Below are 14,671 nucleotides of genomic sequence, written 5' to 3' on the forward strand. Positions count from 1 at the left end.
TCTCTCCCACTTGTGCCCACTCCTCCAGTAGCCCCACTGATCATGTGAGCTACCCCTCCTCATCCCCTCTCCTAACACCTCCCTCTACAAACTTAGACTGCCTCTCTCCTCTGGTGCTGGTCCCTCCCCTGCAGGTGTCTGCCCTTCTGCTTCACCCTTAGAATCCTCTAGCACCTGCACCTTCCCTTACCCCTGCCCCCTCCTGGTGCCTACCCCTTCCCTCCTTTTCCTTGATGCCCACCCCCTCACCACCTTCTGCCCCCATTCTCCTCTGTGCCCTCACACATGACTTGCTCCATTCCTGCCTTCCTCATACCCACCCCTTCTCCCAGCACCGTCCCCTCTGGTCTCCAATGCCCTTATTCTCTCCCCTCTCATCATCCTGTCCCCTTCCCACTGAAACCTCCCCTCCTGCCCTTTTCTGCATTGTCTGCACTTGGCCCCCAGCATTTCTCTCTCCCCTCTACCCTGTCCCTTTGGTGCCTTCCCCTTTCTTCCCCCTCCCCCTCCGTACATGCCCCTTCCTTTCCCAGCCCTTCGCCTAGTTTTCTCCCTTCCACTCCCCCTCCCCTACCTTCTGCCTTTCACTTTGCGGTACCAGAGTCTGCGCTCCTCCCCAGAAGTCCCCGAACTCCGAACCGGCAACTCAGCTGCGCAGCACAATGTGCCGCTGAGCAGTAAAGTCGCAGGCTGTCATGTCACGCCCGGCGTCTCCCCGCCCGCCTGTATGAACATGCTGTACGTGGCGGCAGCAGCAGCCGGCAAGAGGGAGGTGGGTGAAAGTTGTGCACGGCAGGGACGGTCCGGGGAGAGACTCTCTGGGGCCGGGGTGGGAGGATGCATGGGGGGGCCAGGGCCCGCTCCAAGCAGGGCCAGAGAGACCCAGCTCCAAATATTGCTGGAGCAGGGCCCCCAGCTCTGGATATTGCTGGAGCATGGGCACCACGAGCCCATATAGCTCACCGCCCATGGAAGTCAGGAAAGTGGTTTCCACCCCTGCAAACCCAGTTTGCTCTTGCTCCCTCCCTCTGGCCAGACACCCTACTCTCAGCCTTCTCCTGAGGCAGGGAGACAATGTGGTAGACACAGTGGCAATGCAGGGCTGGAGCTGAGGGTGCAGGGGGGAGGGAAGTGCAGAGGTTGGGGGTGATGGTGACAAAATGGTGCAACTAAGGGCACAATGTAGGCGTTAGGATGCAGGAGTTAATGACAAGGGGGCACTGGATAGGGGTCCAAGGGTGGGGGAGCCAATGGAAGTGTGGGGGGGGTGCGAGGTGCCACACATCAGACAAGTTTTCCCAGGGCACCATTTTTCCTAAAGCCAGCCCTGACCATATAAGCTAGATCTTTGCCATTTGATATGGTTCTGGCTCTGTAGAGTATTCCCATTGACTCAAAGTAGCAAGCTCTAGTGTTTTAGTGGTAAGTAATTTATATGATAAAGACTCCGAATGTGTGTGAAAACTCCAAAGCCATGTGTTAATATGCTTTCTGTACTTAAGGGATTTGTAAAAGTTCAATGAATCTATTACATTTTTGAATTGGTGACACTGTGTGAAGCCAGGAACCATTTTGCTTATTCCTTTTCTTTACCATTTTGCGTGAGAAAAAGAGTTGGCATCCCAAAGAAATAGCATAAGCCTGAGTGAATTCCTTTTACTTTACAGTAACAGAAACTATTTTATTAATATTTGCAATAAGAGCATGACTATTTCTATAGCTGACTCATAGCTTATTAAAACTTAGTTATATGTGCAGATATGTATGCAAGGGGAATAGTTCTGTGAACTGGAAAGTCCATAACATAGTAGAGTCTCGGCAAATGTTTCTTTTTTTTTTTTTTTTTTTTTTTTTTTAAAAGGGCAGCTTTCCTTGGAGAGTTAGTGGTTTATGGTAGGATAGGTTGTTAAATTGGGCCACTGGGGCATGTTTTTCTTGCTTTCGCTTAATGGCCATGACTTGGTTTTATTTATATAGCTGTTCTCAATGCACAACATCTTGGCATGCTTATTAGCTTGAGTTGTTAGAAAGGATGATAAAATACATGTACTCTACAGGCAGTGTTTAATTTTCTTTGATTTTATATTAAACATCTTAAGCAGTGCACCTTGTTAATTATCATGTTATACTACTTCTATATCTTTTAAACTACATTTACACTTAAAATATGTATGTGTGGTTTTTTATTTGTATAATAGTACACATCCGCACATTGTCTTGATATTGGTGTATGTACCAAAATTCAATCTGCACATGGATGGAAAACATTGAGAGAACATTGGTCAGTTATGCTACAAATTCATGTCCCTTCATGCTTCAACCACCATTTCAGACAACATACATCCATGCTGATAACAATCAAGAGCAGTGTGACTCACTACATGTTCATCAACATCTGAGTTATATGCCGTCAAAAGAAGGCTATTTTTCTTTTTTGGTGATTTGGATTCTGTAGCTTTGCACCAGTTTTGCTCTTTTAAAAGTTCTGAACATATGCTTTGCTTCTCCTTTTTAGATTTTGGAAGGCACTTGACATTCTTAAACCTTGAGTGGAGTACTGTTGCTATATTTAAATCTGATATTGAACACTTTTTTTGTGCTTTGTCAAATCTGCAGTGAAAGTGTTATTTGATTTAACATGTTCTGAGTTGTCATCTGAAACTACCATACCACAAAAATATATGGCAGAATGTGGGCAAAATCATGGAGCAGGAAAAACAATTAACCTCATAACTGTTCGAGATGTGTTGCTTATGTCCATTCCACCTACATGTGTGCACACCATGTGCATGAGTTCTAGAAGCTTTTTACCCTTAGCAGTATCCGTTGGGCCAGCCAGGGAGCCCCCTGGAGTGGCACGGCTATACTGGCCCATATATACCCTTGCTGGTCCCCCCGCCCAGTTCCTTCTAACTGGACTTTCTGATTAAGGGAAAGTGGATGGGATTTGGAATGGACATAAGCAACCCATCTCAAAGAACAACAGTTACAAGGTAAGTAACTTTTTTCTTCTTTGAGTACTTATGTGCATTCCACCTAGGTGATTCCCAAGCTGTACCCATGGAGGAGGGGGTCAGAACTTAGTAGGAAATAGACTGCAACACCACTCTCTCAACGGCTGCATCCTCTCTAGCCTGCTGAGTGGTCATAGTGGTTTGTGAAAGTATGGACCGATAACTACAGATGTATAGTATCGGAACTTGTGCTAGAGCAGGCCTGGGCCCTGGTAGAATGGGCCCTAAGAAGAAGGGCTGGTTTCCCCGCTTGGTCATAGCACATCTTAATATATGCTGTGATCCATGAGGACAGGCACTGGGCTGACACCAGGAGGCCCTTCAGCCTATCTGCTATGGTGATGAAAAGCTGCGTGGACCTACGAAACAGTTTTGTTCCAACAAAATAAAATGCAAGCGCTCTCTTTACTCTCAATGCTGTGCAGACACATATGAGGATATGGTCCCTGACCCAGGGAGTTTTTGTAGAGCCTGTTCCTTCTGGTCCACGGGGCTTGGGGTAGAAGACCAATAAGAAAATGTCCTGAGACATATGGCATGGAGATACCACCTTGGGCAGGAAGGCCAGGTGCGGGAGCATCACCACCTTGTAGAACACGGTGTACGAGGGCTCCGATGTAAGGGACGTCAGCTCAGAAACGCTTCTGGCTGATGTGATTGCCACAAGGAAAGCCACTTTCCATGAAAGATGGGAGAGGGAACACATGGCTATGGGCCCAAACAGGGGTGAGAGCCCCTGGAGCACGAAATGTAGGTCTCACTAGGGGACTGGCTGTCTAATCTGGGGATAGAGCCTGTCATGACCCTTCAGGAAATGCTTAACTACCGAATTGGCAAACACAGACCATCTCCAGGGTGAAAATCAGCAATGGCGGTCAAGCGTACCCTCACTGAAGAGATGGACAACCACTGCAGCCTACGCTCGAGAAAGCAATCCAGAATCTGAGGGATAGTAGCCCAAAGGAGGTCCACTCCCTACTGGGCTGCCCAGGCCGAGAACCGCTTCCATTTAGCCCTGTAAGGTGCCCTAGTGGAGGACTTCCTACTTTCCATCAGTACCCACCTAACCGGGTCCGAACACAGAAATTCTCCACATCTAAACCACAGATTTTTCAGGCTATGAGGTGGAAGGATTGCAGGTTTGAATGGCACAGGTGACCCTGATCCAGCTCCTGCATCTGCAGGTCTGGCAGGAGCAGCAGGGAGATGGGGGTCCTCTACCAACAGCAACACCAGAGTGGTATATCAGTGCTGTCTCGACCCTGCTGGAGCCACCAGAATCACAGACAACCTGCAAAAAAGATGGCAGGTCACATCCTCCCTGAGCTCAGAGACCCTTCTGGCTGATGTGATCGCCACAAGGAAAGCCACTTTCCATGAAAGATGGGAGAGTGAACACATGGCTATGGGCCCAAATGGGGGGCACATGAGCCCCCTGAGCACAAAATTTAGGTCGCACTGGGGGACCAGCTGTAAGCAGAAAATGTGCTGAGTCTCTCCGCCAGGATGTTGAGAGTCCCCAGTAGAGGAGGCCTGAAGGTGGATCCCTTGCGCAATACAGAGATCCCAGAGGGCTAGGACTCCCTGACAGGGGAGAGAATCAAGCACCACCTTGTCGATTGATATAAAACATAGCTGTTGTGTTGTCCATCAGGGCTGAGGCAGGAATGCCTAACATGCCCGATGAACTGCCCTCGGCTCCCTGACATTCATATGCAGTGACTGCTCTGCTTGGGACCACATACCTTGCGTCCGTAGGTCGGCCAGGTGGGTTTCACATCCCATATCAGAGGCATCCATCACCAACAGCATCAAGTGCTGCCGCTGGGCAAAGGGGACTCCTCTGCACACCTCCCTTTCCTGCAGCCACCAGTCCAGAGTAGACAGGACCTTCGGTGGGATGGTCACCACCATGTTCATCTGAGTATGGACTGGCCTGTAGGCTCTCAGTAGCCAGGTCTGTAATGGATGCTGGCACAGCCTGGAGTGTTGCACTATGTACGTGCAGGCCGCCATATGACCCAGAAGTCTCATGCAGTTTCTTGCTGCGGTCAGAGGTGTGGCCTGAAGCCTCAGAATGATGTCCCTCACTGCCGTGAGCCTGGCACTCAGCAGAGATGCCTTATCTGTCATGGCGCCCAGTCTTGCTCCTGCAAACTATTACCTGCATGGTGTCTAGGATTGACTTTTCCTCATCTAGCATGAGCCCTAGGTGGGAAAAGGTTTCTTGGACCAAGCCTATGTGAGTCAACACCTGGCTCCTGGAGCGTCCCCTGATGAGCCAGTCATCCAGGTAAGGAAGACTTGCATTCCCCTCCTCCTTAGGAAGGCAGCCACTACTGCCATGCATTTGGTAAATATTCTGTTCAGCCTGTCCACTGCCCCCAGGAGGACCATGAACTGGTAGTGCTCCGTGCCCACTGTAAAACGGAGGAACCTTCTGTAGGAAGGGATAATGGAAATGTGGAAGTACACATCCTTCATATGGGGGGCAGCATACCAGTCCCCTAGATCAAGGAAGGGAATGATGGAGGTTAGGGTCACCATCCTGAATCTTGATTTCTTTATAAAGGTATTGAGGCATCTGAGGTCTAGGATGGGGCAGAGACCCCCTTTGGACTTGAAGATGAGCAAGTACTGGGACCCCTTTCCCCAAACCACTTCTCACATTGGCAGCAGCAGAAGCAAATAGACTTCCTGACATAGGAGGTGTTTGTAAGAAGGGTCCCTGAACAGGGATAGGGAAGGGGGGTGAAAGGGTGGAGAAGACAGGAATGGAATATAGAGTATCCCACCGCCACTATCTTGAGGACCCAGCAGTCTGGGGTAATGAAATGCCAAGAACAGTGGAAGGGGAACAATCTGTTCATGAAGGGGCAATCTAGGAGTGGGTCTGGTAGTCTGCCTTCAGGTGAAATTTCAAAACCCAGATCTTGGGCCCTGGGTCTTATTGGAGGGCCCCTGAACTTGATTGGAAGCTGACTGAGAATGTCTACGGCTGGCGCGGTCATTGTTGCCCCTCTTCCACCTCCTATTACCCTCCGGCCTGGGGCCCTGCTCGAATGGTCTCCATGGCCTAGGGTTAAGAAAGCGACGTTGTGGGGCCGGGGTGTGAATGCCCAAAGGATTTCAAGGATGCCTGTGAATCCTTCAAGCTGTGTAGTTTGCTGTCAGTTTGCTCTGAAAAGAGCCCTGACCCTTCAAAGGGCAGATCCTGCAGGGTTGATTGAACTTCGGGCAGGATACCCACTACCTGCAGCCATGAGTTTCGGCACATCACTATGCCCATGTTCACTGACCTCGCCGCTGAGTCAACAGTGTCCAATGTGGCCTGGAAGGCAGTGCAAGACACGACTCCGCCTTCTTCCATTAGAGCCTTGAACGCCTGTTGGGATTCCCTGAGAAGTTGGTCCTTAAACTTCTCAACCACTCAGGAGTTATAGGCATATCTGCTGAGCATCCCCTATGTTTGTTCACAATCCTCAGCTGCAAGCCTGGATGGGCATAGGCCTTCCTCCCCAGAAGGTCCAGCTTTCTTGGTTCCTTACTCTTGGGGATGGGCCCAGGCTGGCCCTGCCTCTCCCTCTGGCATGTGGCTTGCACCAAAACAGAGCTGAGGGGTGGGTGGGCAAACAAGTGTTCATGCCCTAACTGTGGAATGAAGTACCACCTCTCTACCCACTTCTGTGTCGGTGGAATGGACACTGGTGCCTGCCAGACGTTTTGTAATTTTGGACACCGTTTTATTGAGAGGCAGGGCCATCCTAGGGCTATGTCTACACTCGTGGCTTCTTGCGTAAGTAATATGCAAATGAGGCTAAGTGTGGAATATTGCTGAGCCTCATTTGCATACCTAATGAGCCACCATTTTTTTTGTCCAGACGAGGCTCTTGCGCAAGCAGGAGCATCTACACTGCCCCTTCTTGTGCAAGAAAAACCCTCTTGAGCAATGCTGATCTTCCTGAAAAGTAATAGGTATAACTATTGGGGCAGTGTAGACGCTCCTTCTTGCGCAAGAACCTCTTCTGAAAAAAATGGTGGCTCATTAGGAATGCAAATGAGGCTTGGCGATATTCCATGCTTAGCCTCATTTGCATATTACTCACGCAAGAAGCCGCGAGTGTAGACCTAGCCCAAGTGAGGCATTCACCATCAGCATATCCACCATCGTGTCAGACTCCTTTGCCACCTCCTCCACCTGCACTCGCAGGGTTAGGGCCAACCTCCTAAAAAGCTTCTCATGGGTGTACATGTCTATAGCCATCATGACCAGAGACAGGTCAGCTAGTGCCCCATCAGGGGAAGAAGATGAGTCCCTGGGCAATTCCAATTCCTCAGGGGGCCCTCACCTGTTGAGGCAACTGTGGCTGGGACTGGCTGCTGGGTGGGCACTGGAGTACCCATCAATCCTGATGGGCTAACCCAGGACTCTGAAGCTGATGCCCAGGTAAGAAGTGTAACCGGCGGGGTCCCCTGATGCTGAGGCCAACCTTAGTACACCCTGCCTCAGACCTGGTGATGTGCCCAAGGGGTCCAAAAAGGTCACTGGTTGCCATTGAGGCAGCCATGTTTGGGATGGTAGGGGCCTAGCATGCCTAGAACGGTGATCCGATTGGGATCATTGCCATGAGTGGGACCGGTGCAGAGAATGGGACTACTGGGATTCAGACCGGTGCAAGGAAGCCCTCGACACCATGGACTCTGATTCCGACAAGTACTCCAACGCCAACCATGGTGGTGCCGGCTATGGTGCACCATCGCCGCAGGTTTCCCCTGGTGCAGCACCCTAGGTGCAGATATGCTAGTATGGCACGGTGCCGGTGAGGGCACAGTGCCAAAGGTGCCAGATGGCCTCCATTCTGTGCCGCACTCACTCAACACCCGCATCAGGTAGTACTGTCATGGAGCCCAGTGCCAGATCTGAGCCCCGGGTCATCATGGCCCCAGTGGCCAGAGCCAACAGTGAACCTCTTAGTGCTGGAGGTTACAACATGACAGCTGCTCTTGGTGTGGTTGTGCATCAGAGTCTGCCTCACACACTGCTGGGTCTGGTGAAGACATGAGCACGATCAGCTCCTGGGCTGCAGCAAACATGCCTGGGGTTCATGGGTCCAGGACCACTCCCACCAACAGGTCCTAGACCTCCGGACTGCTTGCCCACGTGGAGCTCAACCTGAGCCTACACAGCACGGGAGCAATATCACGCTCAGGCAAAAATGGTGCATTCCGTTGTCCCACCTGTGGTTGCACCCTGTGCTCCTGTCTCAACGGAGATCTCCCTCTCCGCACTGTCATGGATGTCCTCAGTGCCAGGGACTGGGACCAGTGCTGACGAGTGGTCTGACTATGCCGTGTGCCTCGGCTTGGCACCTGCTTCGCACACTGATACTGGTGCGCTTCTCACCAACGGTGTGGGTCCTGATGCCACAGGTTGAAGTGCTGACTTCATCAGCAACAATTTCAGCCTAGAGTCACGCTCATGCTTAGTTCTGGGTTTGAACGACCTGAAGATCTTGCATGAGTTGGTCAAATGACCCTTTCCTGGGTACTTAAGATACTCTTTGTGAGAGTCTCTGCAGGGCATGGGCTTTTGGCACTGTGCACAGGGCTTAAAGCTGTGAGGCCCCAGTATTCCCCTTCACAGGCGGAAAAAGGGGTGCAAAACAATTCTAATGTAAAGTAACTAATGACTATCCTAACTACAACTATTTACAGAACTATGTACAAGGGATAAGATAAGAAAGGATAAGGGCACACTTGCAAAGGAGCAAGCAAATCGTTCCAGCAACAGTCATGGATGGTAAGAAGGAACTGAGGGGGTGGAGGGCCAGTAGGAGTATATATGGGCCAGTATAGCCGCACCTCTCTGGGGGGCTCCCTGGCTGACTCACCAGATACTGCTGAGGATAAAAAGCTTCTGGAACTCATGCCCTTGGAAGCAAGCACTCGAAAAAGCAGCATGCAATTCTCCCCCCAAAGAGTTCAGTCACAAATTACATTAATGCATTGGTTTTAACAAATGTCATCAGCATGGAAACATCCTGTGGAATAGTGGTTGAAATATAAAGAGGCATATGAATGTTAAGCAAACCTGGCACATACTTACCTTATAATGCCAGCTACAAAAGTGCCATGCGAATGCCTTTTCTCACTGTCAGGTGACATTGTAAATACAGCCTTGCATCCGTGGATATCCACTTCATATCTGCAGGTATCTGCATCCATGGATGTGAATGTGGATACAGATTAGGGATGTTAAAATGCCATTACGTAATTATGTAACCACTGAACATTTTAGCGGTTATGTGGTTACATGCAGGGGGCAAGTGGCCCCCTAAAGCTGGTGCCCGCATGTACTGGGAGCCTATGTGTAACCATGCATGTAACTGGTTCCACTTTCACATCCCTAATGCTGATACAAATTTTGTAACCATGCAGGGCTTTAATTATAAATAAGCAGCAGGAAGATTCTTCCATAAATGTACACAAACTTGTTTCTCTCACTTCAGAGGGGTAACCAAGTTAGTCTAACTGGAAAAACTTTAGACTATTTTTTGGTTTTTTTTTGTTTTTTTTTTTTAGTGGCACCTTAAAGACTAACAAAACATGTAGATGGTATCATGAGCGTTTGCGGGCAAAACCCACTTCAGAAGAGCTTTTGGGGGCAAAACCTCATGATACCATCTACATGTTTTGTTAGTCTAGTAGCACCTTATAGACTATTTGGGGTTTTTTTTGTTTGTTTCTCTTAGCCACTGAATGAACAAGAACACACATTGAGTGGACTTGTAGGCTCTAAAGTTTACATTGTTTTGCTTGAGTTGTGCAACAACAAAAAGTCTACATTTGGAAGTTGCACTTTCATGATAGAGACTGCACTACAGTACGAGGTGAACTGAAAAATACTGTTTTGTCATTCTGACAGTGTAAATATTTAATAAACAATAATATAAAGTGAGCACCACACTTTGCATTCTGTGTTGTAAATGAAATCAATATATTTGAAAATGTAGAAAACATGCACAAATATTAGATTTCAATTGGTATTCTATTGTTTAACAGTGTAATTAATCAATTACTTTTTGAATTAACTGAGTGAGTTAACTGCAATTAAACAACCACGCTACTTTTAACCTTTTAGAAGCATAAATCCAGTAAGTCTTTAATAACAGGACCACATACTATCTCAATTAATACATTCAGATATTTATCCTTAGTCACTTAAAACTAATATAAATGTACAAAAGGGAATTAAAATTGTATGTATAGATTTGTGCATGCAAATATTAGGAAATGTCAATGTTAATTTTGTGTAACCCTACAGTCTCAAAGTAGTTTAGTAGAAGTTATAGAAGTATTACATGGGTTCTTATTTATATTGCTTAAAAAAAGGCTTAAAGATGTATATCTTTAGTATACCTAAACTTTGCGAGCATGTTTGGAAAAAAAAAAAGATAAGGAATGTTTTAGATGTTGTGGATTAAAAGTAAGTCTTTAAGTAACAAAGAGTTATACTTACTTTTCCTTGTCTGACTTGTAGATTTGTGCAATATCTGGTACTAAAGGATCATCAGGATTAGGATCACAAAGTAAGGAGCATATGGACAATAAAACTAAAAAACAACAGATCAAGGAAGGGTTTACTTTTTTGCCTTATTTTCTATAGTACCTTACTACATACAATAAATGTGGAGGAACAAAAATGCACATAATATTAAGTCTTTATACTGCAAGTATGCCCAGAAACCTCAGTTAGGATCATGGCTTCATTCTGCTCAATGCTGTGCAGACACAGATGAGGATATGGTCCCTGACCCAGGGAGTTTATACACCAAGATCCTGATCAACAAAAACTGCAACACAATTCAGACTCTCATCCTCGTGAGGAGCTCACTGCAGTGTTCATGCCTTAGAAGTGAAACTGACAATTTTGACGTACATGTTAATGAAAACTACATATTGTCATAAAACCTACACAATTACATTGAAAGACTTGAATTTGACAGATCGTTTAAGTGCTAGATCACAGGATCAGAATGTGCTAATTACAAATGCATTTATTTTATGTTGTCACACTATCACGCAACACCAGATTTTAGTGTATTTTTCCTATTTTGTAGCCAACTTATTTTCTTTAGTAGACTGTGTATGAATATTTTCACCGAATTTGCATATAGTAGGTGGTAGAATTTGAATGCTAAATATTACAAATGTTGCCACCAAAGATGTCAGTATTAATTTCTTGGCACTCTCAGGCAGATTTAATTCCCCCCAAAATTATGGCCCTCATATTTTGAGAGAGGGGCATATATTTATAGTAAAAAATGTAGAAACACTTATGCATATATTGTGCCAATATTTAGATAATTCATAGCAAAAAAAATGTTATGGACAGGTCAACTGATGGCATTTCTAGCACAGACTAAGATTTAGTTAAATTTGCTTTATGAAAACAATCTTGTATCTAGCAAAATCTGTTGAACTTTTTTCTCAGAAAAAACAAAAGATAATAAGCTTATACATTTCAGACTTTGCGCCATATTTCTGTCTATTATCTTCAGATAATGTAATTATTTCCAGTGTTTGAAGTATAGTTGGAAAAAGTGACAAAAGGGTGGATTAGATAATACTTAATCATCTGCATAACTCCACGAGTCTGGGTACTCTTAACTCACCTACTGTCCTCAGAGTAAATGGACAATTTGCTGTTTAATCATTTTGTTTTATGCCTTCCCCCACCCCCACTACATTACAAAAATTTCACGTCCATTTAGTAATAATATTATTTTGGGCTGTGGCAGTTTCATTAATTTTGTGCTGAAATTTCTGGCAATTTTTGTTTTTTTTAAGCCACTAATATTTGACAATTTGATTGGTCACATTGATCAGAAACCACTGTATCAGACACCACATTGAAGTCCTATAATCCTGCTCAGCAAGAACCAATGTATGTGCAAGTAGAAAAAATAAACTTCCAATAACCATTGAGGTGAGGGGCCAGTTTGAGATATGTACCCTATATGCACATTAGGGATGTTAAGATATTATGTATTTTAGTAATCATGTAGCCACAACAATTTTTAGCGGTTATAGTTACTAAAATACTCTCTGGTGGCAGAACCAGCAGCCGATGTGCTCCCCGATCCTGGCCCCACCCCTGGGGTGTTCTCTGCTACCCTGTGCTGCTGCTTCTATATAAGAGGCAGCAGTGCAGGGTGGCAGGTGGAGCCAGTTTGCGAGGGGAGCCAGTTAAGAGAAAAAAAAAAATCAGCTCCTTGCAAAGACTGGCTTCCACCTGCCACCCGTCTACTCCAGCATCCCGCCTCTCCTCTCCCCTGCTGCAACCTCTCTATCAGAGGCAGCAGAGTGGGGGTGTGAAGACAGGTGGTTCCGCAGGATCCAGTGCTCATGGGGAAGATAGCTTTTAAGCCGGCTTCCCCTAAGCACGAGCTCCTGCCTGCTCCCCCTGATGCTGCCTCTGTAGGAAGCAGCAGGGGAGGGGGCAACAGGCAGCTCTGCAGGAACCAGCAGGTGTGGGGACCTGACTCCATCCTCCCCTCTCCTAGCTGTCTCTTTATCCGAGGCAGCAAGAGAAGGGGGTTGGTATAGTCATCTGGATTAATCAATAAGCCCAGGCTTATTGGTTAATCATTGAAATGGCTATATGCTAACATTCCTAATGAACATGAATTAAATTAGGGCTTTAAAAGCATTCCACCTAAAGTGTGAATCAGGTGGCAGACCCACTCACCACTAATGATAAAAGAGCATTAAGAAAAACATGGAATGTAGCCTTAAAATCTAAGGCAATGATAAGATGCAAAAGACTGACACCTTTCCTGCCTCCCTTTTCTCCCCCAATATATCAACTGACATTAATAGGGAACAGGACAACTGGAGCTTAGTGACAGGACAAGTGGCCAATTTATACAGAAACCTGCAGATCAAGAACACACAAGATGTTCCTTATGCAGCTACCCCCACAATCAAAATAAATTTAGACTTCATGTAGCTACTGAGTCTGTCTTGCACAGAATGTATGTGTGTGGGCAGCAACTATGTTATACAAGAAGCTATAATAACTGCACCTGAATGGAGCAATTAAGGTCAGATGAACACTAACAATTTTATCTTGTTCTAACTTAAAATGTCATGATGCTATTCTAAAAGGAAACATTGTTTAGCGTCTGGCTAAGTACATGAGGAAACATTACATTGTTTAATCCTATACATTTTTAGAGCAGTTCCATCATTAAGAGTTGGACTGTATTTTAGATTACAGGTTGTACCTCCCTTAACTGGGACTCCCTGGTCCAGCAACATCCATGGTATGGCATGGACCACGGATGTTCCTGGGCCACAGAGCCCAGGAAGAGGAAAGTCTGGTGGTGGTGGGGCAGGAGCATCATAGGGGCAAACCAGTGACTCCGCTTGGAGCCATGTGTGGGCATGTGGGAGATAGGCAGCACAACAGGGAGCTTTGGCCCAGCGGAACTCCCTATCCCAGCAGTCATGGAGCTCTGACCCCAGCAGCAGCCAGGAAGCTCTGGCCCGGACCCCGCTCCAGCCCCAGGTAGGGAGCTTTGCCCTGGTTGCACAGCTCTGGCTGTGGCACTCCAGTTCCAGCAGTAGCAGGGCCAGCAGCATCTAGAGAGCCATGGGGGGGCTGGGGCAGCAGTGGGGGCAGGCTGGAGCCCAGCCTGGTGGCAGCACAGGCCATAGGGAAGGGACCTTTCCTGGTCTGGCAAATCCCTTTGTTCGGGACCAGGCAGGTCCCAAAGGTGCTGGACCAGTGAAGTTCAACCTGTACTACATAGATAGCATCAGGGAAAGAGGTGATAAGTTTAATGAATAGTAAATTCAAGTGTTGGCACCAGAACTGCTTTTAAGATAGATATACCTTAAGTAGAACTCTCACAATCCTAGTAATAGGAAAAACTGATACATAGGCAAAACTAACTTCAACCCTACTGTTCCAAGAGCCAACAGGATTCAAAATTTGAGAAAATCTGAATGCTACCTCTAAAACTGCTCAATTATCTACGCATTCTAATATACTGAAGATTTGAGGACCAACAGACTATGCAATTTCATTCATGAATATGATTTAGTCAGAACTTCTCCTCCCCCAAAAAAAAGCCTAAGTAAAAGCTAGATTTATCCCCCAAGAAATGGGTTTACAGGATTTTCCATGTATGTTTGAATACCCTTGTTTTTGTGGGTTTATAAACCAGACATTAGATTCTCTTTTGCCTCTATATACATGTATATACACACACACTACAGAACCTCCTGGAATGTACCAGATACCTGCCCCGGAAGCTCAGTTATGTTCTTGCCTTAGCTTTCTCTAATGGGCTTTCAATAAAGCTAGTGATCAGTGAACAGTACCCATTCAAGAGGCTGGGTTTATTTAATCAACTGCCACATATGGTATATAAACAAGCTTCTGTCACAAGCCCCAGCCCTCTCTCCATTGCTGACTCAGGATATCCCCAGGCCTTCCTCCCTAAGAAGCTTTGTACTCTCTCTTCTGGCACTGTGTGTGTTCTGGGGATGGCTCCACAAAGAGATATTACTGGGAATAGTCTCCAACTCTGCCCTTTCAGAAACCTTTTGTATTCTGGGCTCCTGCCTGAGCCCTCATAACGCTTTAA

At 46.5% G+C, this 14,671-nt stretch overlaps 1 protein-coding gene and 1 long non-coding RNA gene across 5 annotated transcripts in view; both read right to left on the minus strand.

The window, feature by feature from the left end:
* UBE2D1 (ubiquitin conjugating enzyme E2 D1) overlaps positions 1 to 14,671 on the minus strand; it is a 42,925-nt gene that overhangs the window by 9,305 nt on the left and 18,949 nt on the right. For 3 of the 4 annotated variants that reach the window (XM_075935025.1, XM_075935024.1, XM_075935026.1), the window contains one exon: positions 10,534 to 10,627. In XM_075935025.1, coding sequence (XP_075791140.1) covers positions 10,534 to 10,627 — 94 coding nt within the window. Of the gene's footprint in view, positions 1 to 9,120; positions 9,230 to 10,533; positions 10,628 to 14,671 lie in introns of all 4 variants that reach the window. The other variant, XR_012905609.1, reaches the window with a different exon arrangement.
* Positions 1,826 to 9,114, minus strand: LOC106732622 (uncharacterized). The gene is made up of 2 exons (XR_012905610.1): positions 3,037 to 9,114; positions 1,826 to 2,766 (listed from the first exon to the last, which is right to left on the minus strand). It is a non-coding gene; the product is annotated as an uncharacterized LOC106732622 (long non-coding RNA).

Source organism: Pelodiscus sinensis, chromosome 8 (assembly GCF_049634645.1).
Source record: "Pelodiscus sinensis isolate JC-2024 chromosome 8, ASM4963464v1, whole genome shotgun sequence".
Taxonomy (NCBI): domain Eukaryota; kingdom Metazoa; phylum Chordata; order Testudines; family Trionychidae; genus Pelodiscus; species Pelodiscus sinensis.